This window comes from Rhyacophila brunnea, unplaced genomic scaffold (genome assembly GCF_057557595.1).
Source record: "Rhyacophila brunnea isolate RB1 unplaced genomic scaffold, BYU_Rbru_1.0 scaffold_24, whole genome shotgun sequence".
Taxonomy (NCBI): domain Eukaryota; kingdom Metazoa; phylum Arthropoda; class Insecta; order Trichoptera; family Rhyacophilidae; genus Rhyacophila; species Rhyacophila brunnea.
This window is the reverse complement of record NW_028232904.1, coordinates 16,592,269-16,620,213: the sequence shown is the minus strand read 5'-3', so window position 1 is coordinate 16,620,213 and position 27,945 is coordinate 16,592,269. Positions and strand designations below refer to the sequence as shown.

Genomic DNA, 27,945 nt, shown 5'->3' with positions numbered 1-27,945 from the left:
TTAAATGCTAGAAGATATCAATATTTGGCCAAATATTTTTTTTGATTTATACTCTGCCATTCTTGACAGTATTGATTTGTGTGTCCCTGATAACTATCTTAGAAATTCGGAGCATCAGTTGTTTCTTCCATTCTTCCATTGGTGATGCCAATTGGGAAAGGCAATAAGTCTGTTCAATCAAATCGCTTCGGATGTTTATATATTCCACCTACATGAAGATAAGTATTTATAGGTGGGCGTTGTTTTATAAATTCTTAAAATAAGGTAAGCTCATTCGGTGTGTTTCCATGCTTTATAATTTTTATACATATTTACTTTTTATACTGTTTTTGTGATACTGCATTTATATTTATGTCTCTTCCTTTCTTATACTGTTTTAATACTATTTCTTTACTATTAAAATATTCTATGGTGAACGTCTTAATAATATAAAATATATATAAATTTTAATTTTAATTTGAATATTATAATTCAGTTACACTAATCTCTTGAAATTTGCTTTTTAGCATGTCTCAATTCTACGAATTGATTACCCACTTCCAATTAATTGAAGCTTAAGTGTATGAAAGCTCAAAAATTCCACAGTTAAATGGACTTTAAAATATTAAAATGTTTACTTGTATCAACATCCGAACGACGCTACTAGAAGTGAAGAATATACATATTGAAAGCTTGACACTGTTCCGTATGGCAGGTTGTAATTTACCGATTCCTGATCTAATATATTTTCCGTGTCAAAATATATACACAAATATAATATGCACAAATCACCATTTAACCCTTTAAAGAAAATACTCATTGTTATATGACTTGTACATAAGATACACTCAGTTCCATCAATGAACATCCGTGTTCTGTTTTTTTGTGAATAAAGTACTACATCGTATGAAACGCACATATTTTTTTCTCTTTTCGGCAAACGTAAAAGCGTACTTGACATTTATTCACGCACTCCGGTTAAGCGTTTTTCAAAGCAAGGCTCGCGAGATCATTTTTTTTTCATTTAAGGCCTCAAGTGCATATTTAGAAAATAAGAAATAGAATGATGTATAAGATACTTTCTCATCCTAAAAATCACTCATTAACTCATTCATCTTTTTAAAACTGAAACTAAACCCATATTTTAGAGTCTAAGATGTCCGCATAACAGCAGTTTTTTATGATTCTTTTAGCAATACACAGTGAAATTTATTCAGTCAAGTTTCTTTGGCAGTTTGAAAATTATCGTAAAGTACATGATTTGCGATGTAATTTCCCAGTATTATATTATTGCCAAGTCATTCCCAATAATAGTATAGTAATGATAATTTACTAATTTATATGTCTTATAAACTCTACATATTATTTAGGCTTAGTACCCAGATACTAAAAATTCTTTATTTTTCACCTTGATACAGCACGTGGATCCTTAAAATTTTTCCTCTTCTTTTTTTTGTAATACATCCATTTTTTTTTTCTTAACAATATGATGCAAATAAATATTATTTTTATTTTCATATAAACGTATCTAATTGAATGTTTCTGACTAACTAACCTCCTTCAAAATACTAAAAATTAAACATAAATAAATACCAGAAAATAATAATGTTTTATTTGAGAATTTACTGAATCACAATATATTTATTATTTAACTTTGAAGTTGACTTACACGACTTGGTCACCGGTGCATAATATGTAAGTATATTTTTTAATCCAAAGGAGTTCAATTTAATGTATATAAATACACAGATATATTATATAATATTATGATAGAGACGTATTATTGTCTTTTCGGTGTATTTGATAGTATGATACAGTATGTGCTTGATACTCGTACGATTTAGGACTTCTATACTTATACGATGCCATTCTGAACATAAACAAAATTTGAATTATAAAATAACGCGACATAAAAGTCGCTAATTTTTTTATTAATAGATTATTTCTAAAAGATGAAGTTTTTTCGGATACATTCATTATATACCGAGTCTTAAAGGGGTCTAGGACGATTCGGCGCCGGGAAAACTGGTCGCCACGCAATTGAATGAAATTCGAAAATAAATAGACGTTCATTAATTATAGGTACTTTTAAAATATATTTTAATATTATTAAATATATTTAATATTATTATTTATTACTCGGTGAGAATTTAAATGCACACATAAATAATAATTTAATTGTGCATAATAATGTTTAAGTTCCAACGAGAAGAGAGTTATTTTATTTTTATATAAAGCCTGAGGCATAATAATTTTTAATCTGCAATAAAAAACATAATGTTAAGAGCAAACTGAATTTAAACTACTTAGTAGATAGAAACTAATTAAAATTCTTCGTCTACTTTGTGTATAAAATCATAACAAACATCTATTTACTTCATTCAACAGTACGGCGCCCAATTGTCCTAGCGTCAAGTTGTCCTAGTCCCGTCTTAGCCCATCGCGTTCTATCGGCGCCAATTTGGCGCCGGTGTTACAGGATGCAGAACATGATGAAAATCAAAAAATATTAATCATATTTATTTTAAAAGTTGAAATTACTTAGTACTAGATGTAGCTGTCATTTTATTATGTTAGTTATACTATACAGTCCAATATATTTTTTAAGAAATATTTGATTTATAAAATCTATTTTTTATTTAAATTTGTCAAAATAATGTTTAGTTCGCTAGGTATGATTTGTGTTTGAGACAGTAAAAAACATAAAATGGACCTCCATCTTCTAAATATCTTGAAGAGTATTATATTTAGCTCCAGTTTTAGTATATCTTCCTTTTATTATTTACTTCTATCTTGACCTTTTTATCTATGTCATTTTGTATAAAAAAAAAGGCTAAAGCAAACCAAAAAATTATATTTGACATGTTTTTATCATTCCATTTATACGCAAAGTTTACTAAAAATGTAAATACTTAATAGAAAAATTCAAAAACCATAAATATTTAAAAGATGTATTAGAATTGAATGAATAATACATGAGTTATATCAATTTTAGTAATCAGTGTGCCTTTTTAAGTGATCCTGAAAAATTAATTCTGTCTGCAATGGATTAAAAGAACATAATAATAATATGTAACATGCATAATTAAAATAGTTCTAAATCTACCAAAAAACGTTAGATGAGTACTGCCATCTCACATATCTTTCCCCTTTACAACATATTATATTACACACCTACGTACACGTATTTATATACAACGCATCCCTGTGAGAATTTGAGGCTCAGGAACTTTCCGATTCTTCCATTTCCTTACACTTATCAATTCGGCATACCTGTGTATATTTATTTATATCGAACTCGCTTATTGGTTCTTATTGACATGTATATATCCAACCGCGGCTTATCCGTTTGTATAAATATATGCCAAGTGAATTATTATTATAATATATATATATATATATATATTAAGATTTGTCACAAATTTAAAAACATTTATTGAGAACCTATGACGTATGACGTATTCGTACAATAAATCGGCTATCCCGATAGATTCACGAGTTTATTCAATAAACGTTTAGTAGTAGAGTTTTAATATATCACAATTAAGATGATGGGTACGAATTTAATTACGTATTATTATAATCATATTATCTGCTTTGTCTTAAAATTATGAAATATATAGGTATGCATCGATGACCGAAATAAGTAAAACCTGGAAATGTTGTCTTGTTTTCAAATGATCTAGTATTAGGGGAAGACGGGTAAAATGAATGTGTTAGAAAATATGATAAAATTATTATCAAATTTTACATAAATTATTCATTTTACCTGAACCTTCCGGACAAACAGAATAGTGTTTCAAATTACCACTTAAGGGGGGACATGCTCAGCGTAGGTCAAAATGAAGCTTTTGTTCAATTTTCAAAGCATGATCCTGGGCATACCTTAAACGTTGCAGATAATCTATTTATATAATTTTGAAGCCTTATTATCCTTTATATTTATTTTAAATATTTGATGACTGCATAAAGTATTTTTATTACATAACATAGTATTCTTTTAAACCTCTCGCTCTAATGTTTTAGAATATAGTCATATTTCAGTACATAAATGTGCAGTGGTGTTAAGATTTTTTACTTTTATTAATTTTTAAACGCATTTATAAAACCATCAGTATAATTTATATCGACATTATTATAGTGAAATATTTACGATAAAAATTTACATTAAAAACCGTTTAAAAAATTTGGTTAGGTACATGTTCAAACACGCGCGTTAACATCATTTTACTCCCTACTTCAATTATAGTTAATCAATTTATGGCTACGGCCGTATGTTGTAGCTTAACCACCGGGGAATGCCAAAAGAAATGGCGTATTTCAAAAAAACACTACCTTATTCTTAAGTCAATAATTATTATAAAGCAATCATCATTCGTAGGATGTTTATCACACTTGAATGGTCAAAGACATAGCTTATAAAGCGTATCTTTAGAATTATCTTCAAATGTGTTAATCTTGCTCATTTTTTGAATAATAAAATGCCTAATTCTTGTCAAATTTGGGATCACAGAGATTATCAATATAATTTTTTATTGTAAATATTTCACTATAATGTCTATGAGTCTCAGATAGTCCGTATCTAGTTGAATGTTACTCTAGACATTCACATTCAAAAACCAAGCTATATTTCTAAAATACCATCCGCCGTGATGTGTACTATCTCCAAGTATTTAAAGCTATCAACACTCTCAATATTTTTTCTAGATTAAGACAAGTACTGTTACAAAAAACGTTGGTTTTCTTCGCTTTGATTTTTAGGTGCTTTAAATTAAATATTGTTGCTATAAAGATGCTATACACAATAGATGGAGTGTTGTGTAATACCTATAAATACAAAATGCTCTCACGTCCAGTTTTTAAAGCTCAAGAATTTACAACAGTAAAACTTTAAATGTTCGCTAAAATTCGGCGATGCTAAGGCCAAAGGCTACTTTTGGAGTAAAAATTCTAAAGTTCACTTGCCACTGGAATCGAGAAATTTACACCCTCTCATAAAAAAGGCTATTGGAGTATACTCTAAAACGGACAGTGATGTCACTGAAAACTTTCCAAAATTTTCAGAAGTTGTCACTTTACCATCTAAGCTCGATTTCAAAATATTAGTAATTTTTGTCTCAACCACTTTCTTTTAAGAAGACCGACTTGTACGCACGATTATATTATAAATGGAAACTTTGCCATTATGGTAGTATTGACGTGTGTCCCTGATACCTAACCGAAAAAAAAATACTTTTTTTATACGGTACATATTCAAACATGCGCATTAACATGATCTTACTCCCTACTTCAGTTTTAGTTTGTCAATTTATGGCTACGGCCGTATATTGTAGCTTAACCACTGGGGAATGCTAAAAGAAATGGCGTATTTCAAAAAAACACCACCTTATTCTTAGGTCAATCATTATTATAAAGCAATCATTATTCGTAGGATGTTTATTACACTTGAATGGGCAATAACATATCTTATAATTAATATCTTTAAAATTATCTTCAAATGTGTTAATCTTGCCCATTTTTTGAATAATAAGATGCCTAATTCTTGTCAAATTTGGGATCACAGATATTATCAATATAATTTTTTATCGTAAATATTTCACTATAATAATGTTGACATAAATTTTACTAATGGTTTTATAGATGCATTTAAAAATTAATAAATGTAAAAAACCACTGCACATAGGTGTACTGAAATATGACTATATTCTAAAACATTAGATTGAGAGGTTTAAAAGAATACTGTTTTATGTTTTAAAAATACTTTATGCAGTCATCAAATGTTTAAAACAAATATTAAGGATAATAAGGCTTCAAAATTATATAAATAGATTATCTACAACGTTTAAGGAATGTCCAGGATCACACTTTGAAAATGCCATAAAATCTCTATTTTGACCTACGTGGAGCATGTCCCCCCTTAACGCTACTTTCATTTCATCTGATTCGTTTTTTGCGACCAGGGTTTCCCCTTTTGGCATCTTTATGTACTATGTACACACACCAAATGGTCGCATAAAACGTTATGTTACGATAGTGTAATATTATATTTTTATCTCAGTTCCATTTTGTCTCGTTTAAAAACCCATGTGGCAAACCAAATTGCTCTCTTGGTGAAGATTATATTTAGAACTTAGGCATTCAATGTACAGTGGATAATATTAATACGTGTCTTACCCACCTGAGTTTCAAAGGTATAATTTGAATGTACAGTAAATATTTTTTTTGTATTACAATTATGTATTTTCTACTTATCGCTTGTTTTTTAAATATTATATAAATTAATAAACAAAATAGGCACGCCACTGGTAAAAAGCTCACTACAGTGATCTAAGTAATATGTATTTATACAAAAATAAATGTTTTCTGTGCAGAATAAAGCCAAATTGAATTTTTGTAGTTAGTAGAAAAAAAAATTCAAGCGAGAATTTTAAACTAGTACCTAGTGTGATAATCTATTCGATTGAAGATCAGCTGTCCCGATACGTATTTTTTTATCTCAATGCATAAAACCTGCTGGATTGATGAATTGATTGAAGCGAAAATACTAAAATGTTTACTATATGCCATTATTCATTGATAAATTGAAAAAAAAAACTTCTTTTCAGCACTATGATCCTTATGAGGTTCTTGCAGCTCCAGCGTCCGTCACCATACAAGTTTACCCAAACTATATTTTTTACAGTTTTGGATGGTTTGGTCATACACCTGGTTTCCGAATCATTCAATATAACAGCTTTGCGCATCTATTCTATGCACAAAACTGCTTTCGGCCTTTACGGCAACTAACTAGGGTAGGAAAGTATCGAAATATGAACACTTATTGTAACAATTACAATAAGCTAGCCATCTGAACTGTCAAAACTGTCTTTCTCACTCAAGATACTAAAAATTATCACAACCAAGAAAGGTGCTGATAAAACATAGCACGTGTTGTAACAATTACAACTAACTTATTGTAATAATTGTTACAATAAGTACTAATACTTGGATACTTCCCTACCCTAGATAGCGGCCGAAAGCAGTCTTGTGTATAGAATAGATGCGCTCGTCTTATTCAACAAACCTACATTATTTTCTGTCGATACTTATGCAATATTAAGCTTTGTGCCGTGCCAACCGATGGATATCTACTTTTAGCCGAACTTTATTCGACGCTATTTTTACACTACTGATATATTTTTAAAAATTCACTTATTTTCTATAAACGCGCCATTTCTAACACATTATAATATAATTGATCCTAATCGTATATTACGAGCTAAGAGAGAGACAGCTTATACGTTACAGACAGATTAACAGAGAGATAGATAAATCAATACAAATATAATGTAATCAGTAATTTGATGTCTATTCAAATAAATGGAAGGAATGATAATGATTCTGTTCACAGTTGTCAAGAATTAATGAAGTTAATTTTTAAGATTATCAAAATTGAGAATAAAATAATTAGAATGACTTTGTTCACGTGTACTCGAACACATACCTATTCATTACAGTATATATTTGGCTTGTTTTATCTATATGTGGGTATATCTGTAACGCATGAGAGAAAATATGTGTAAATATGGAGGAGAAAGCAACACAGAGAGAAGATATTGTATTAAAAGGTGTAAAGTGAGAGAAAACATAGGTGCACGTAAACACAAATTTTAAATTTGAAAAAATAAACTGAGTCGTAAATAAAGGTATCGTTTATTTTAATCATGTCGTGGAAGAAAGAAATGAAAAGTTACTCTCATAATATTTTGACAGATGCTGCTATACCAGCACATCAGATGATGAAAATCCATTGTATTAATAATTAAATATTGTGATTTATTTATTTATTAAAACACGATTTTGAAACTGTTATTAGCTTCTTTAAAAATATTCTCGATTCAATTTGAAAAAAATATGAGAGTGAATAAATCGAATTAAAAATGTTAAAAAATCAACAAAGTGGCATTTAGATAAGAAATTAGTGTGTTGTCCAACTATCAATCAAAAGATAAAAACATTATGTATGAGAAAGAACCATCAGGTAAGCGTCGCAGTTTTCTCTAGTTTTTTTTTTTTATAATATAGTAACAGGACTCAGGTGGAAACACGTGCAATATTGCCAATAACGAGTCTTTCAAAAACACTATTTTCACGAGAACATGCTCTGTCTGGGAATGTATAATAAATAATATGATGGAAAACTCTACAAGTAAGTTAGTAAATCGATCCTTTCGAAAAAGTTTCGGGCGTGACGGCAAACATTATATAAATCAAATTTCGCTGAAATTCTCGCATAAGGCTTCGCGGGTCTCGCGTTTTACGACCCGCCGAAACTTTGATAGCTGGCAACACACCCTCAGTATTGGCATACGCATCAGTGATGTCCTATACGGATTTGCAGAAGCTCTATAGATCCGTTTGTTGGCAAATTGGCATCCGTATTTGTAAAGATTACAATCTTTTCATATCTTCCAATATTAATAATTTTCATTTAGCCAAAGAAAAATATACAAATGGCTTTTAAGGTGATATCTTTACTCAGCCTTTCTACCAGAGGCACCTAGCAGAGAAATATGAAGCTTTCAATTTGAGACATTTTTTTGATAATTTACAATTTCAACTGTATTAATTAATAAATATGTATCTCAAAACATTAAAAAGATTTTTTTTATTGTCAGTCAATGATTTGATATAAATAAAAATAAGTTATTCAAATTTATATTTTTATAAAAATCGATGTTTTTTTTAAATTATTATAAAAAATATTAAAACTATAAATTAGTCAAAAACCTCTTAAACAATGCTTAGAAAACATAATAAACTAAATTTTAATAATAAATATGACCATAAGATATATGTAATAATAAGATAGGGACGTAAACAAAATTCACATTTTATAACATTTTTCTAAAATCGTAGGTTTATCTTTGACTAAAAATAAAAAATAAATTCTTTTTAATGTGTTCAGATATATATTTATTAAAATAATACAGTCAAAAATGTAAATTATCAAAAAAATGTCTCAAATTGCAAGCTTCATATTTTTCCGCTAGGTGCCTCTGGTAGAAAGGCTGAGTGAAGACATCACCTTAAGTATGAACCATAATTTATCTAAAAATAAATACAATTTTTCTTCTTCTTATCGTGTTATTCCCTAACGGAAGTCGGGCACCATTAGGGCAATGTTTTCTTCATCATCTGCTACACGGAACAGTTCAGTCACCAAAGTTATTAGGCCACAGAATATGGCTTCGTCCTCTGCTATACCGACCGTTGATCTTTGACAAGTTGGGGAATGCTGTTCTTTTGTCCTCTCATAATATGGGCAAGGTGCTGTAGTTTTCTTTTTGATATACTGCGCAGAACTTCTCAGTCTTTTTCCATTCGATTTAGAACAGGAAACACATCTCAAAAGCTTCATCTCAATAAAAATATTATCTACATTCATTCATATATAATTAATATATATATATTAATGGATTTAATGATTTTTTCTCTTTTTTAATATATTTCTTCTTGGTTGTACAGTCATGGCTGAGGATCGTGTCTACATTTGAATTTTGTCATCCTTTAAGCGACCAAGACTTTCCATCCTTCTCGATCTTCCGCTTCTCTCAGGACAGAATGGATGTTATCCCCAGTCAGCTCTTTTAATTGGTCGCTCCAGCGCGCAGACGCTCTTCCTCTGCTTTGCCTTCCGTGGAGGTCACCCAAAATCACCAGTCTCTCTAGGTTGTCCGGTTTGCGCCTGACAATATGTCAAAAAAACTGCAGAATTCGTCTCAGACATACTGTCGAGGGCCGTTCCTATATCTGCAGTCTCTATATATATTGCAGAGTTTAATTGAATTCTAAGACGCCCAATAATATATTTTTTAGCTCTACATTAAGGGCGGACATGCTCAGTGTTGGTCAAAATGGAGCTTTTATTGTATTTTCAAAACATGATTCTGGACATTTCTTAAACGTTGTAGATAATCTATTTATATCATTTTGAAGCCTTATTATCCTTTATATTTATTTTAAATATTTAATGACTGCATAAAGTATTTTCATTGCATAAAATAGTATTCTTTTAAACCTCTCGCTCTAATGTTTTAGAATATAGTCATATTTCAGTACATACATGTGCAGTGGTGTTAAGATTTTTTACATTTATTAATTTTTAAACGCATTTATAAAACCATTAGTATAATTTATGTCGACATTATTATAGTGAAATATTTACGATAAAAAATTATATTGATAATCTCTGTGATCCCAAATTTGACAAGAATTAAGAAGAAGAAAAATGGGCAAGATTAACACATTTGAAGATAATTCTAAAGATACTAATTATAAGTTATGTCTTTGACCATTCAAATGTGATTAACATCCTACGAATAATGATTGCTTTATAAAAATTATTGACCTAAGAATAAGGTAGTGTTTTTTTGAAATACGCCATTTCTATTGGCATTCCCCAGTGGTTAAGCTACAACATACGGCCGTAGTCATACATTGACAAACTAAAACTGAAGTAGGGAGTAAGATCATGTTAATGCGCGTGTTTGAACATGTACCGTTTAAAAAAAATCGCTTAGGTTAAATAGCTGATTATCTACAACGTTTAAGGAATGTCCAGGATCATGCTTTTAAAATGCAATAAAAGCTCCATTTTGACCAACGCTGAGCATGTTCCCCCTTAAATGAAAAAAGATAACTCATGTAACATATTATTATCTGTTGCTTGAAATATTGAATTGCGTCCATTTTAATTTATATGGTTTATTCTATAAGTATAACTGACAAGTACCTACATAATGCACTATTATCAGCATAGCCTACATAATTCTAAATGTCAGTATTTGCCATTGATATAAAACATAATATTATAACGTTGTTTGATTATGATTTTTTTTTAAATTTATTATTTTGCTGTTAAATGCTTTTATTCGTTTTCAATAATACCATTAATTTTCGTCTAGATCCGAATTTGGATTACAAACGAAAACAAAAACAAAGCGAAAAAAGCTTCCGATACGTCAGCGTTTTTTCACCTAGCATTTTTTTTTGATTTGTTTTTATCTATAGTAAACCATTAATTCCTTTTTCCGATATTTCATTAAATTGCGTTTAACCAACCATTTATTATAAGCTCAATAAAATTCATTATATTATACAAAGCTTTCACCCTTACATTGTTTTTTTAAATAATTAGAGAACTGAAGATTGAATGGGTACAATTGCACCGGTGACCAACCTGAGTTAAACATGCAATTTTATTGTAAATTATTCTACATTACTATTTTAAATTTTATATAAACAATGTCATAATTATACTCAATAATAATCCACAACATCTTTTTATTTTCATTAAATTTTCCAGTGTGTCAAATGAGTGGGTCAAATCAAGCTAAAACGTTCTGTATGTACCACAAAATTTCGACGGAAATAATAATATTACATTTAGATTTTACAAATCGTTTTTACTAGTGATTTATATGTTGTAGGCAATAACTGCTCTTTACTGAGTTACGAAGCGCTAGACTACTAAAAACGGGCAGTATAATATATCAATATCGCATGTACTTAATCTGTATGAGTTATGTTTTTATTAATATTGTTGCAATTAAAATAATATTTATCACATTTAAATGATTTTCCACGACTGTGTGTCATTTTATGTATTTTTAAGTTGTGAATTACTATTTTACCATAGTAATAGCTATAGAGTAATAGCTCTACGCATCGCATTTTAAATAGTTGTAACTACTCTTTATATTATGAGTCAAATAAATTAAATAATATGTGCTTGAAAAAAAGAGGGTAGTCCAAAAAATATAAAAAAACTCTAGTCAAATGATTTTTATAATTCCATAAGAATACCTACTGCACCCCGTTGAATAGATGAGATGCAATGTCTTTTATTTGTCTTGTCCACAGCGTAAAGCCGTGGATCGAATATTTATCTAAAAACAAAAACATAATATATTATTTAAAACTTATCCATTGTTGTATTTTTTTCAATGAATAACGCCCGTAGTTTAATTGATTAACGCATATTGGCGCGATTCCATGGTTATACATTTTTATCTAAATTATGTATTTCAATATTTAAAAGTATTATATCTCCTTATTTTCAGGCTACTTTCCACTCCCAGCAGTTGCCTGCCTGGCCTGGATATGCTTGGACGTCCTCCTCTGCACCGCCTCTATCATGCATCTCTGCACCATCAGCGTGGATCGCTACCTCTCCCTCAGATACCCGATGAGGTTCGGAAGAAACAAAACCAAGAGACGAGTGACACTTAAGATTCTCTTCGTCTGGCTGCTGTCCACCGCAATGAGCTTGCCGCTAAGTCTTATGTATTCCAAGGTAAATAATATAATATACAAAGTTTTATTTGTTTTCACCAATTTTCTAATTGTAGAGTCGGTTTACTTGACAATTTTTTTTAAATTCATCCCATTTATATTATTTTTCTATAATCGTCATTTAAATACGTGTAATAATTAAGGCGCTAAGTACCAAAAAAATAAAAACTGACATTTTTATAGAAAAATGTTCTAGATACCAACGCCAATAACTTTAACTATAGTCTAAGTGCCTCAAGCAAGTCAAAAAATTACAGTAAAATAATTAAACCTGTCGACGTTGTAAGTCCGTTGGCGTGGTTTATTTATATTGGTGTAGGTAGCACTGCAGTGGTCAATGGCATTCAATATAAAATAGCTGACGATGGTGTGTTCGAGTTCTTAATACCTAAAATTATAGAAGCTGCCGTGATTGCTTCACACTATAAAACTACATTTTTCAAAAGGTCTGCTTCATGAAATTTTACTGTAATGGCTCGGTATTTTATAACTACAGGCAATACTACTTTTTTGTACTTAGAGCCGTATTTAATACACGTATTCATTTATGGAACTATAACCCTTGGTAGATCTAGGCATCCTTAAGAAATTCTCAATCCCGTACGATCCAGCGCCACACTCTCCAGTTGCTTTTCCAAACCAATCATTTTTAAATCTTCTATGGCTCAGTCCAGCTATCTCAATTTAGGCCGTCCAGGTTTTCTCTTACCCTCGCAGGTTGCTTACATAGCCCGCCTTGCTGATATATCCTCCGGCATTCTATGAACCTGACCGATCTAGCACAGTCTCTATATTTTCATATGCCACGTGATTTTTTTGCTGCTATAAAGTATGCACAGCTCCTCATTAAAAATTGACCTCCAAATGCCACTTTCTTGAACAGCCTCAAATATTTTTCACACACCTCTTCTCTCAAATGTATCCATATTTCTCTCATCCTGTTTGCTGAGTGCCCAGCATTCTAATCCATATATTAATACTGGATGTATGAGAGTTTTAGTAATATAATGTTTTATGGATTTTCTTGAGAGAGCCTTGTATTTTAGAAGCCATTTGAGATTTTTAAAAATTGCACCTGTTGGCGAGGCTGATCCGGCGATTTATTTCGTCGCTTGTGTATCAGTGTTTATGGCAAGGAATTCTAGATAAATAAACGAATCCGCAATTTTAAAAGCATCGCCGCCAATGATAACACTTTTTATATCATGTGTTGCACTATGGAAAACAGGCTCGTATTTTTTTTTACTTTCGTTTATCTGGAGTCCCATGTTAATACAACAATGAGATTTTATCAGTAAATGAAAAACACAGAATTCTTATCACTTCACAGGTCAATTTCCTTTTTTTCTTCAGTTGCTACAAGACATCACTCCAGAAGTTGACAAAAGCACTTCCATTTGTCTCGGCTTATAGAATCTTATTGAAATTTCATTTCAGCGGGAATTAGTCGCATAAGAACAGGTGTTCAAAGCTTTTAACTCGCCGCAGTGATCCATCAGCCGGCTCGCACATCAAAACTCGTCTTTTCTGCAACGTGTCGTTATTCACAAAACACACGTTGCCAAATGGAACTTCGCAGATTGTGGAATGTAACTTTTTAGTTTGAAAAAACATCTAGTGTTGCTAGCAATAAATCGCATGCATCTCGGGCTGCGATTCTAAGCCGCCAGAATGCATACGCACACCTAAGAATTAATCATTCTTGTACCGGCTCGCCAGTTACTGTATCCCAATATATCCACGTTTAGAGAGGTCGCTACGCTCTTCATATGCAACATTAGAGCGACGTTCCTGGAAATTTTGATTTATGGCTGTGCGACAGACGAGGTGAATTTATATGTGAGAGCCGGCTAAGAGAAAGAAAGTAAAGTGTTATACGGCCAACTGCATACGTACAAATTTCCGAACTATGATTTCCAAATTAATATAAAAACTAAAGAAATCTATTTAGTTTAGATTCATATATGATATTTTAATAATAATTGTCAAATCGACATCATTATTGAATATATAAATTATGAAATAAGGTGAAAGATGCGAATAAGAAAAGTCTGGGATAATCTTACAATACAACGAGTACACTTTTCGTTTAAGTACCTGTTTTCACCTGTGGTAAGTTTTTCGTGATATTTTATTTATTCCAAGGTGAATGATGTTATTCTACTTTATGGTACGTTATGGTAATTGTTCTGTTTTTACTAAGTTGTTGCTGGTAAATTGTTTCCTGGGGAGCGATTGTTCTTACAACCTGTGCATTTTTTAAAGCTATACCGTGAAACCACCTTGGTGGAATTTATTCTAAAAAAAAAAACAAAACACAAGTTTTCTCGTAAATAGATACTGAAGTAAAACAGTTTAATTTTATATTTGCTTAGTCAAAAACTTGGAAAAGGTAGTTTTGAAGAGAAATATACAAAAATCAAGGTTTTAGTTATTTGTATATTATAATTATACATGTCGGTTGGGCCATTTATATTCCCATTCCACTCCTTATATCCTCACCTACCTCCTTATCTCCAGTGTTATTGTCACCAGACAATCAATAAGCAATTACGGGTGATGAGAAACGGTGTTACAAAGAACATTCATTTGCATCTCGATAGCGGGCGTGAGCAGGCTTTTAATAACTTTCCGTTGCTTAAAGACTCATTCAGAATCTATCATCATCATTTATACACCCTCACATAATATAATCCATAAAACTGACACAAAATGCGTGAGTGTACGAACCGGGTGACCCAAAGCAACAATACCGCGCGAGTGAGATTTGAAACCAGACCACAAAGCCATTATACATTATCACAAAGGTCAGTGTCTGGCACTCTATTCCATCGCCTCCACCCCTAGATCCGACCTCCTCATCTTCCCACAAAATAATTACAGTCCACTTAAAAAGCTCAACCACATGTCTTTAAACACTAATGAATGAATATTAATCTATCGCTGAGTTAATTTATATTGATCAGTATGAAGTTTCTATTATTTTAGATAATATAGGTATCCAAAAATAAATTATATGTGTAGTCAAATTTAAATGAATTTAGTTTTGTACTATTCCATTTGTGACCTAGGATTAACCTTTCGGCATCTCAGGCACTATGCGCACCCATCAGTTTGTACATACTATCGGTGAGTGCACACAGTGCCAGAAGATGCCGAAAGGCAAAACCAGAGTGGTAATAAATGACTTAAATGGTATAAAACAAAACTTAAATTAATTAGAATTTAAATTTCATAGTATTCGACGATTCATAATTCGATAGTTTTAATAGTATAAACAGTTAAATATTTTAATAATAAAAGAGTATAACAAAATAAGTGAGAAAAGGTATAAAATTAAACGATATAAGTACCTCTACGACGACTGAGCGGCTTAAGGGTCGGCTTATAATGTCGTGGGTTCCCAAGTTCGAATCCTGAGTCTGTAAGACTCACATATGGTTTTTCAATTTGTGTTTGGAGTCAGAGTATGGACCTAATTGGTTGCGCAAGTGGTTAACATCCATTTCTTGTAAAAACAAAAACCTGTTTATACAAACCTCCACTATTTGGAAGCCCATATAATCATATTAGGATCGGACATGATCAAACGAAGAGAAAGAATAATATATTAACAAAAAACTATTGATATTCTAGGTTTCCCCAAGTAGGTACGTATAATATAAAATATGTCATCCCCAGTCCCCTGAATACCTCAAAAGTACCTAAAACAGCTACTGCACTACCTCTTTGGATTTATATGGTTGTTTCTATGTCAGGTACTCAGTTGAATAGCAGTCACATATTTTATCAGTCAAGCGTGTATTGATCTCAGATATCATCTTCAAAGCAGGGGACCCCAGGGTACAAATCTCTAAATAATTAGTAATATATTTAAATTATTTTTAATTTAAGACAGAATATTTATAATTAAAATTTAATAATGGAACATGTTATTTAAAATACGTTACTTGGAAAATGAGTACTTTATAATATGGGGAAGCTTTGAATAATCCCTTATTTTACAATATTTATAATGATCTAAATTTTGAATTTAGATAGAAACGTAACTCGGAAAATAAAGTATTAAAATAGTATTATTGAAAAATAAATATTTCGCTTGTCATGTGGGTGGTTTAAGGCAAAGCCACGCGGCGGTGCCACTTGTAATATTTGCGTAAAGTATGGTGGTTGTTTACTGATTCCAGTTAGTCAGTCAAGGTTCTTTATAGTTTACGTCGATTTGCATGACCGTATAGGCCCTATGATGTTTTTCCATACACTCAATTACAGCATTTGCAATATCCTCTCCACGTGTTTGACATTTGAGTAGCAATAATCCTACAAGTTCTTCTTTAGGACCTGTATATGAAATAGATCGTAGAAAACGTGAAACTTGTGCTGTATCATTTATGTCACAAGACTCGGCAACTGCTATTGATAAAGCTGAAACCAATTTAAGATCTTCGACTGGCTGGTTGGTTATATTCGAAGATAGTATGACTGTTCTATCGTTCACTGTTTTGGCCCGTAGGTGGTCATTTGTACCAGAGCTACACCCAAGGGGCCAAAGAGCCACATGTGGCTCGCGAGCCGCGGTTTGCCGACCGCTGATATAGGGCTATCAAGCACCTGGTTCAATCAAACTGGAATAATATTTTTTTTATAGGATGTCTTTACTTATTTTTTAGGACGTGGAGTCAGTAGTAATTGGAGGAACCTGCCAAATACCTGATCCGCTCTACAAGCTCATTGGGTCTATCGTCTCATTCTACATTCCACTCGGAGTGATGCTGCTGACATACGCGTTGACCGTCAGATTATTGGCAAGGCAGAGGTCAGGGCTTGGACCAGCGTCTCTGGCTCCTTCGTGGTTACCAGGTACGTCTCTAATTGAAATGTGTGAAACTCGGTCATGTATTTTAAAAGATCTCCAATATAGTAGTTATAATATATTGTTACCTAAAAAATACCTAATATATATATATTGACCAAATTTTGTTTGAATCATCTTCATTTATGGTGTGGTTTAATTCGTAACTGCTCCAATACTACCCTAATTCACTCAATTTTATCTTAGTATTTTTACAACCTGTCCTTTATTCCCATTTTAGCATTTGTATATAGATCCCACCATTTATTATTTTAAATATTTTGTACCTATATTTGATACAACATATTTTAAATTTTAAACCTGAAATACGCACGGGTTTGCTGGATTCCAATTTCAAATACATTATTTTGGCGTCAGATAATGACAGGACAGGTGAACAAAACAAATTAAAAAAGCAATTGCTTTTGTCATGTTCGATGCGAATAAAATTATAATTAATACATGGTTAATAAATATTACAGATCTTTTTTACGCAAACCAAACCCGGGATTCAAACCCGGGACCTATGACACTATAGGCCAATACGTCACTGCTCGGCCATCGCAAGCGATCATATTATTACACGCTGAAAAAGCTGGATGCTTAAAATAATGAGACATTTTTTACAGCATGAATACATTTAATTAGATGGTTTTATTCTGGCAATTTGTATTAATTTATTAATAATTAATTTAAAAAAAAATACTTATATGAAAGATATAATTTTCCTTGGCAAATGTTGAAAAAATCAATCAAAGATTAGGTACCATAATTATTAACAACATTTTAGATATTTTTCGTACATACTTATGCTTTTTACCTAGTTAAAATACGAGTATTATAAGGAAAATGAAATTTAGTTTTCTACTTGATAAAGCCTTATATATCAGCAAATTACGTGTCGTATAAAATATTTAGTTTCAAGAATTTATATTACCAGTTTTATCTATTTATAAGTTACCTAAATGACCAGCGAGGTCTATACTATACACAAGGCGACTATCGACCGCTACAGTGATAGTATTTATTACATATTTGTATTGAGGTATTAATTGTTTCAATAAGTTACATTCAAAACTGTCTATCTCGCTCTAAATTGTATCACAGCCAAGAGAGGTGCTGTTAAAATATAGCACTGATTGCAACAATTACAACCAACTTATTTTAATTGTTACAATATGTGCTAATACTTTGATACAGACCTACCCTAAGCTTGATAATATGTATCACTTTATCACTTTAGCGGTCGATAAGTATAGAATAGACCCACAGATTTATAATATAGTTAAAATTAGAGTTAGAGACAGCTGATAAACTTTCCAAGTTACAATTATTGAAATATATTCGGTATAGCTCGGTTATGAGGAATACAGCGGAAAACACATTTTGAAAATACCCGATATACTGTATTATTTGTTAGTTTGGGTTAAGTTAGGTTAGGTTGGGTTAGGTTAGGTTAGGTTAGCTTAGGTTAGGTTTTGTTAGGTTAACCTAACAAATAATCGAGTAAATCGGCTATTTTCAAAATGTGTTTTCCGCTGTATTCCTCATAACCGAACTGTACCAAAATTTGAAGCGCCTAGTTTTAAAAGCCCCTAAAACGGTTTTTGAAAATTTTTGAGTTAGATATGTATTTAGATAGATATTTTTGTTAGCTATATGATGGCCAAAAATTGATCTTTAAAAAACGCCAAAACTCGTCAATACGTATGATCATAAATAAAGGTAAATTTCAAAACCCGCTAAAATGGTAGGGTGTGCTTTTCAAATATCTCTAAAATGGAAAGCCAAAATACTCCTTAGAATATAACAAATTAAAAAATAAATACATAAAGTTCACAGATTTAATAGATATGATTTTTTCTCATTTTTTTCAAAACTACCTGAAATCGTTTTTCTTATTTTTCTCAGAACTACTTAAAATCGTTTTAGGGGCTTTTGAAACTAGGCGCTTCATTTAATAGAACAATCGTAAGATGTTTTTTGTTAATTAATGTGTCGTTGTTCTTAATTTTTTTTTTAATTTATTTCTTAGTATTTCAAGCTGCTTATTTTTAAGCATTTTTTTAATTTACCATATTAATGAAGTTATGAATATTTTCGATAGAGGGTTTGAAAATATAATGGTTCTCTATTACCATAAGAAGTATCAATTTAAATTTTCGATATTCAGCATTTCCACTGAGAAGAATCCCATAAAAATTGGCTTAATTTGATATCCGACAATAATTTCGCGCGGAAAATTGACAATTTGAGTGAATCGGAATATTTATCGATACTTGAGACTTTTTGTTGAGTTTCATATTTAAAATTCCGCCACTCGGAATGCGGTTATACTGATATATGGCCGTGGTGATTATTTTTTATTTCTTTTACAATTTGAACGTTTCTTAAAGCAGTTTAAATATGAAAGCGTACTTATTTAGTTAACCGGTTGATAGCAATCCGCGCTGGTACTTGTTTAGCTACTAGTTTGTATTTCACTTACAATCGGTCGGCCACAAATAAGCAAAATATCTTTAGTTAGCCATAATAATTTATTAAAAATAAAGAAGTATCAGGTGGTGAAATTTATGGTAAAATTCTGTTTCCTGGAAGCCAGGTGAGAACAGTGGCAATTCCCATAGCTGATTTCGGCAAAATTCGTAAATTCAAGGATGATAACCTAACCTAACCTAACAAATAATCCAGTATATCGGCTATTTTCAAAATTTGTTTGCCGCTGGCTTCCACTAAACAGTCAAAAACCAAATTTATCAAATAATTATTAACAAAATAACTCTTCAAATGTTGATCTAATTCATATTAATAGTGTTACCTTTAATTTTAATCAAAAAAATTGCCACCGCTTTCTATCTATATGCAATCCATGTGCAACGTTCATACAAAGTTTGATTTATGGCTGTGCAGCAGACGAGGCAAATTTAGATATGCGAGCCACCTAACATAAACCATACTTCTTCATCGGCTGCCTTCACGTATTTAATTAAGTAGTTACAAAATCCTAAGTACATAATAAGTACCTACTAAAAAGCTCAGTCGACAGATATATTATTATGTATTTTTCAACAGTATCCCTACATGCAAAAATCACTTCACGTCATTGATATAGATCTCAAGTGAAATGCATAATATATACGTTTGTAAAAAGCTTGTTTAAAATTACTGAGTAAATACCAGTGGAGAACTTTTCTTCGGATAGAAAGAATTCCAAAATACTACCGCAAGTCTAAATGTGGAAATACAGGCTACGCCGGTAACTTATTCGAGGGCCGAAAGCCTCGGTCCGCGGAGGCTTGTTACGGAGGAAACACGTCTATGCGAGAGGCGGAGGCTTCAATTTATGGACGCCGTCTTCGCCTCGCGGAGCCGCCAGGTGAAATACAGCCTCTCGTAAAAGTACTCAAAATAAAAATTCTCAGAAATTTTCCGGCATGATAATAATAATTTGTTGTTGGGGTGAATTTTATTCTATGCTAAGTGTTTGTATCCTGATGATTTATATTTCTGCTATAGTTTCTTTTTCTTTGAGCCAGATGTACAAATGATACCGTTAAGCTATCGTTATCATCATTAATTACACCAGAGTTTCCCAAACTTTTTCTACAATGGAACACTTCGCAAACCCGGAAATTTTAACGGAACACTTGGCTTGACTTGATTCCTACTAGTTAAAATTTTAAAAAATGTTATTAAAAACATTATTTATTTAGTAATTACATATTTTTAAATAATATTAACATAAAAATATGAATAAATAAAGCACTTAGGTAATGACTTTGATAATTTTGAGTCCTTGAATTGCATATCTTCTTGATATCAGACACAATATTGGTAAGTTGCATTCTAATATCTGGTGTGGGGTCGAGCCTGTTCGTCCACTTTGACTTTACTGCAGCATAAATAGAAAATCCCGCTTCGGATAAATAAGTAGTAAACGGAAGTAAAACAATCATGGCCCCCACATTCTGAAGCGGGCCCCCTACCTATCTCGAATGTTAAGGGCAGTGTAACACATCACGTTAAATATTTCAAATTTTGTTACAACTCAAATTAAGGGCCCTTGTTCAGTGTATTTTTTCTATTTTTAATACATCTACTTTCATCATGGAGTTGTCGAGTATCAATACGCAATAATCAAAAATTACATCTTTCAATTATATAATTTTAAATTAACAAATGTTAATAGTCATGAAGTATAATAGCCCCGCAGGCGCCTTTTTTAACTGATAAAACAAATTTGTGATGTGTGTTTATCTTACTTATCTGATCAACCCACCACGCCGGGCCCACCCAGAGCCCGTGCCCCCAGGCTAAAGCCCTGTCAGCCTCCCTCTCTTGTGGGGGCCATGAAAACAATAATAGCTTGCTTTGAAAAAATTGAGTACTCTTTTGACAAGCTCGCCCAGAAATCGTTTAAAGGCTGTTCTTTAAATCAGAGTCACTAACAAAATCAATAAGATTTTCATAGTCACTTGCACTTAAGTCTACTGGTTTAGCTGACACGGAAAATGGATTCCGAGCCCAGGAATCGTCATTACTAGTTTTCAGAAAATATTGCAAAAGTGTATAAAACCTCTCCAAATTGTCGCGGAACACCTATTCAGGTTCGGCGGAACACTGGTGTTCCGGCGTCAGCCCATCTCTTTTTTAGACGGCCTCTGGGTCTCTTCCGATGGGGTAGCCACTTCGCCATGATCCTTGGCGCTCTAACTTCAGGAATTCTCTCCACATGTCCCGCCCATCGTAGTCTTTGGGACTTACAGTATCTTATGATTGTTTGCTGTTCAATCAGCTCTTCCAACTCGTGGTTCATTTTTATTCTGTAGTTCCTATTTCCAACGTGGGTCCAAAGATTTTTCGGAGTATTTTGCGCTCGAAGACAGCTAATTTATTTTCCTCGTTTTGAGTTAAGGACCGAGTCTCACAGCCATAAGTGACCACTGGCCTTATAATTGTTTTATATATTAGATGATTACTTCTTTAGCCTAGAATTTTCGACCCCACCAGTCGCTTGCAGGCATGCCAGCATTTATTTCAGAAGATAAAGCGAATTAATATCTCCTCTGCTGTCTTATTTTTGGTATTTAGGCTAGATCCGAGATACGTGAACTTCTCCACCCCTTCATATGCATGCTGTCATATTTCTATATTCTGCAGCGGTACCTGATTGCGTGTGCTGGCCATATACTTAGTTTTTGACTGGTTTATTTACAGCCTAGCGTTTTCTGCTTTTATTTTATGTAGGTAATTACAGACATATCAATTTTTGGTAATGCATTTCTAAAAATAAGAATTCTGCAATGAAGTTTGATCTGATATGACATGCATAATATGAATATGAAGAATACTCCTTCTGACGGCGATTCTAATAAAAGACCAACGAAGTCACGGCGACTGACCGAATGATATTAGCGTTATTAAAATATTTCGCTTGAAGGAAGTATTTAAATGGAGGTTTATTGCTACCCCGGTCGGTCCTCCGGGTCAAATTTCAACCCCAATAAAACCCCTGCACGTCTTCTTAACGGTCGTTTACGATTCCATCAACTGTCCGCCGTAAAATTCCAGTTTGGCTCCACATTTATTGAATATACACGTTGAAAACTGCTGCGTTATAAATGCGTGTAATATGTAGAAAACCAAAATCTTCTTCTACCCTTAGGCATACTGTACTACATATAGTACAAACTTTAGTTTCGGTTTTTTGAAGAAAACAGAAATTGATTTAACCGTAATAATATGTAATTGTAAAGTAGGAATCATTATTTTAATTTTGCCGAAAGATGTCATTTTAAGTTGTGGTTGTTGGATATAATTTGTAATCAAACAACGCAAACAAAAGATGATAATATTGTATAATATTATGTATGAGCCAAATTTCAGCAGTTATTTTTTAACGGCTATATTAAAATTCAGTTTTAACCACAAACACATTAGATTTTGAGTAGGTATTGGATTCTATAATGTAGGTTGATTAATTATTTATGATAATATTATTCTTAAAAATAATTTAAATAAATTTGTGATAAAAATATAAAGAAAAAACTAATAAATATTTTTTATTATTATTTTTCACGTAATCACAATATTTGTATGTATATGAGTACTTATAATATATTTTGTTATTAAAAAGTAGGAAATCATCCATTTAGGGGATAATATTATTGAGTCAACAGCTAGTCAAGTGAGTCAAGCTAAAATTTCATACTGTAATTTCTAACCGAAATATATATATTTTAAATGGTACATGTTCAAACACGCGCGTTACCATTATCTTACTCCCTACTTCATTTATAGTTTGAAAATTTATGGATACAGCCGTATGTTGTAGCTTAACCATTGGGAAATGCCAATAGAAATGGCGTATTTCAAAAAAATACTACCTTATTCTTAGGTCAATAATTATTACAAAGCAATCATTATTCATAGGATGTTTATCACATTTGAATGGTTAAACACATAGCTTATAATCAGTATCTTTAGATATATCTTCAAATATGTTAATCGTGCCCATTTTTTGAATAATAAAATGCCTATTTTTTGTCAAATTTGAGATCACAAAGATTATAAAATATATTTTTTTATCGTAAATATGTCACTGTATAATGTTAACATTAATTTTACTAATGATTTTGTAAATGCGTTTAAAAATTAATACATCTAAAAAATCTTAACACCACTGCTTATGGATGTACTGAAATATGACTATATTCTAAAACATTAGAGCGAAAGGTTTAAAATAATACTATGTTATGTAATAAAAATACTTATGTAGTCATGAAATGTTTAAAATAAATATAAAGGATAATAAGGCTTCAAACTTATATAAATAGATTATCTACAACGTTTAAAGAATGTCCAGGGTTATGCTCTGAAAATACCATAAAAGTTCCATTTTGACCTACGCTGAGTATATGGGCCCTTAAGTCGTCCAACACTGGCTCTGGTTTGTTTTCGGAAGGTACTATAATTACAGATACCTACGAGTATCATTACAAAATAATTAATGAAAACCAAAATATACTAGGTCACCTTTTGTATATTTTCACTCTTTATTGGGAAAGGTAATTAACATTTTTTTATAATCATGGTTAGGTGGTGACATTTTCTTTTCTAATCTTATCAAATTGACCTTTATTACTAATTGAATTTGTCCAGAGTTTCACCCGACGTCCCGACGAAAAGGTTTAGTACTCGTATCTAAACAATTATTTCAAAATAAGAGCCTACAGTAAAAAGGGATGGATATAAAAACAAAAAAAAAAAGAATGTGTGATTTGTTGACATAAAATACGTCAGGAGAATTGAGACGACATAAAGCAGGCATACGTCAAGATTAGAGAAAATCTTTACCGCGTACCGTATTTCAGTGTCTTAACCACAGTGATAGACAACTATGTAAATGTTAATAATAAAATCTAAGGCCGCGATGCATAGAATCACTAAACGTTATTTAACCTATTATTAACCTATTAAGCGTAAGTGCTAGAGTAAACACAAATATTCAAGATACGACGCGCCCGATAGATATCGTGAAAATCTGGCATTTGTCATTTTTAATGAGATGTTAAATAAAGAGTAAGTTTTGAATATCAAAGGCGAGTAAATTATTTTTAGTATCGATTATATACGCAAACACAAAGACAAATACATCTTATATTATCAATATTGTTGAGGTCTGCATCTGACATGTACTTTTATAAACAGATGCCATCTTAAAACGACATACGAAATTCTTTCCAAATTTAAAAAAAAATGGTATGGTTTATTACTGTGGTTTCACTAACAATCACTATGGTAAAGTAACCAATCAATTACTTTATATTTAGTAAGTATTTACTGATATTATCAAACATTCTTAATTATCCACTTCAACATGACTGCGAGAGACAAAAAATATTTTCACTGTCTTTTTAATTGAAATGTTGGGAAATACTTTTCGAACTTGATGAAAAAATTCATAGCGAGGAATAAAAATTTATCTGCGGCGCAATTTTTTTGTATTTCTCTTACTACTTTATATAAAATATCATAATCATCAGCTATAGTCGATTCACTACTGGGTGAAGGCTTCCCTCAGCTTCCTTCACTATTCTAATTATACCACTCTCACCTATTTCTTCACTGTCACGTATATCTACCTAACTTTATAAGTTCGACTATCCAGAGGGTTTTAAGGCATTCCTATGTATGGTCGTTTAGTGCCCTTTGGGTAATACAATATGATGGTATTTTTTCAGTCCAGAGTTTCAATTTTTTTAATGACTTGAACTTTTATTTGCTTTCTTATCCGTTGATTTCTGCTAGTCTTTTTACGTTTTGCCCAACATCCACATTTCCATTTTATATTGCGCTCATTATAAATCCATGTTTTTCACGAATACGTGAGCACTGATAGCACATATTGGTTGAAAAGTTTACACTTAATACTTTGGACGCGGAAGACGCACCCGGCGCGTAATCACCAGGCGGCCGATCGATGTAATTAACGTGCATTTTAAAGGTGCTAATTAAAAAATCATTATCTAGTCAGCAGCGAATGAATTATGAGCTTATCCAGATGACGCGTGTCTCACCGCGATACGTTGCGAGTGCATGTGGACGGCTCAATGAGGTTTACTTTTGAGAAATACTTTGAAGATATTATTGAGGTGTCCAAATAAATGCACAACATGTTAGTTTGGTTCTGCGAGCAATCTCATCATAAATAATACCATCGTCAGTTGATATTACGTCACATTACTATTAAAACCTTGTAAATCCAATATTACGAAAAAATGAAATTTGTTCGATAAAATTTAAACAAAAAAACATTTAAAATCATTCCAAAACCTCGGTTCTCTTGACTGGTATGCTGTCCATATATTGACAAATTTTAAAAACTCGTAGGTCAAACATGGAATAAAAATCTCTTATTTTACAACCAGTGTTCGCAGATTCATCAATTAGAGAGGTGTTTAAAATATTGTTTTATTACGTTTTTTCCTTCCCCTCAACATTCTTCTCAAACACATTTACGAGGTTTTAACCCAATGCTTACGGGCCCTTTTAAATAATTTTGTAATTAACATGTTAATTTGCATTTGAAAAGCAATTAGCAAAAATACAATTTTGTGCGGTCCGTAAGCATTGGGTTTAGTAAGGTGACGATTTGTTGTCTCAAATAGACGTTGTTGTTAACCTGCTCGATTTGAGTGTCATTGTTTTGGATTCGACTAATGTCACCAGGGATTCTTATAAATGGTTGATTTCAACTGTCTCTTACATCAATGTAAAATTTACCGCGCATATCTATCTTATCAAGTCGCGTAGTTGCTTCTACCAGCGGAAAAAGTAGCGGAGAATGTACACAGTACAACCACCTTATGTGTATGCTAAAATTAAATTATTTATTCTGACGTTGAGACAAATGGAAACTGTGTTAATTCAATTTGCCAAATGTGCTTAGCATTTCGCGGAACACGAATTTTTATTGGCCTGTTAGAATGCTGAGAATTACGCGGAGAGATATCAAATTATAACTGAGTGAATAACATGTTACTTTGTTACAAAAGGACTACATTAAATTTGATACGAATGAAAAACATATAAGAAAATAATTGAAAATTCTGCTGAAACAGATGTTGCAAACCAAAGTGTTAGGTTTTTGTTTTATAATTATTATATATTGCAATACTATTGTTTTTTTTTAATTTGTGTTTAGAGTCGGAGTATGGATCTAATAGGTTCAGCAAGTGGCTAACATCCATTTCACGTAAAAACAAAAACCAGTTAATACAAACCTCTACTCTGTGTTAGATGAAAAGAAAAAATGTTTATTCAAGTAATAAAACACAAATTGATTAGTGGCAGAGAACTGTTAATAATATTCATCCAATGATAGTACTCGTAGTTATAAGGGACACTCATATCAATAATTATTGGTAGAGTTTTCATATTTTAAACTACATGTAGCAATCATATTACTCAACATTACAAGGGTGGCATACTTTGATATTCATGTTTTGTTGTCAAAACAAAACCAGAGTGGCGGAAACGATCGTCAGCATTTTCTCAAGCATAACCTAGATCAACTGTATATATTATGATTTATTTAATTGCGTTAATGACTCTTGTAATGTTTTGATTTCATTTATATAAATAGTGACGATGATCACAACTTATACACTCGAGTCCGTCACTCGACTCACTATTCATCACTCGGTAGTCATCGCCACCAGATCACAGCTCGGTCTGAGCATAAGCTCACCGCGGTCACTTTAATTTAAACATTGTAACTCTCTGTACTCTGCATGAAGATAATAAACGTCTCCGTACAACTACACCACCGCTGCCTTTATCAACTCATCAACCTTCTCCCTCACGATCCCCAAATATGTATAAATCGGAAGTTATAACAATATGTAGTCAAATAAATATATAGGTATTTAACCTTTAAACTATAGTAGGTAATAATATGTAAGCATGTAGCATACTTCCATACATTGAAACCGCCAACCCACTAAAACGTATTTAACACATTTATGCAAATTATTACTGAAGAAGTTTCTCAAATGGATTTCGTTACTAATTTAACGTATTACAAGTTTTGTAAAGAAACTTACAGTAACATGGAATATAAACTTTGTAATTGAATCGTCAGTGTTCTGAAAAAAAACCTATATAAACCTATTGTATTACATATATTATTATGTAAAAAGAAAAGCTATAATTAGAAAGCCTACAAAACAGTGTAAATAAGTGGAAAAGTGTACCTACTTACTTGCGCTTAAAAA

The 27,945-nt window shown here is 31.8% G+C and overlaps 1 protein-coding gene across 1 annotated transcript in view; it reads left to right on the top strand.

Annotated features, from left to right (window-relative positions):
* Positions 1-27,945, top strand: part of 5-HT2B (5-hydroxytryptamine receptor 2B) — a 284,462-nt gene that overhangs the window by 170,432 nt on the left and 86,085 nt on the right. The window contains exons 2-3 of the mRNA XM_085951604.1: positions 12,084-12,316; positions 16,986-17,175. Coding sequence (XP_085807730.1) covers positions 12,084-12,316; positions 16,986-17,175 — 423 coding nt within the window. The remainder of the gene's footprint in view (positions 1-12,083; positions 12,317-16,985; positions 17,176-27,945) is intronic.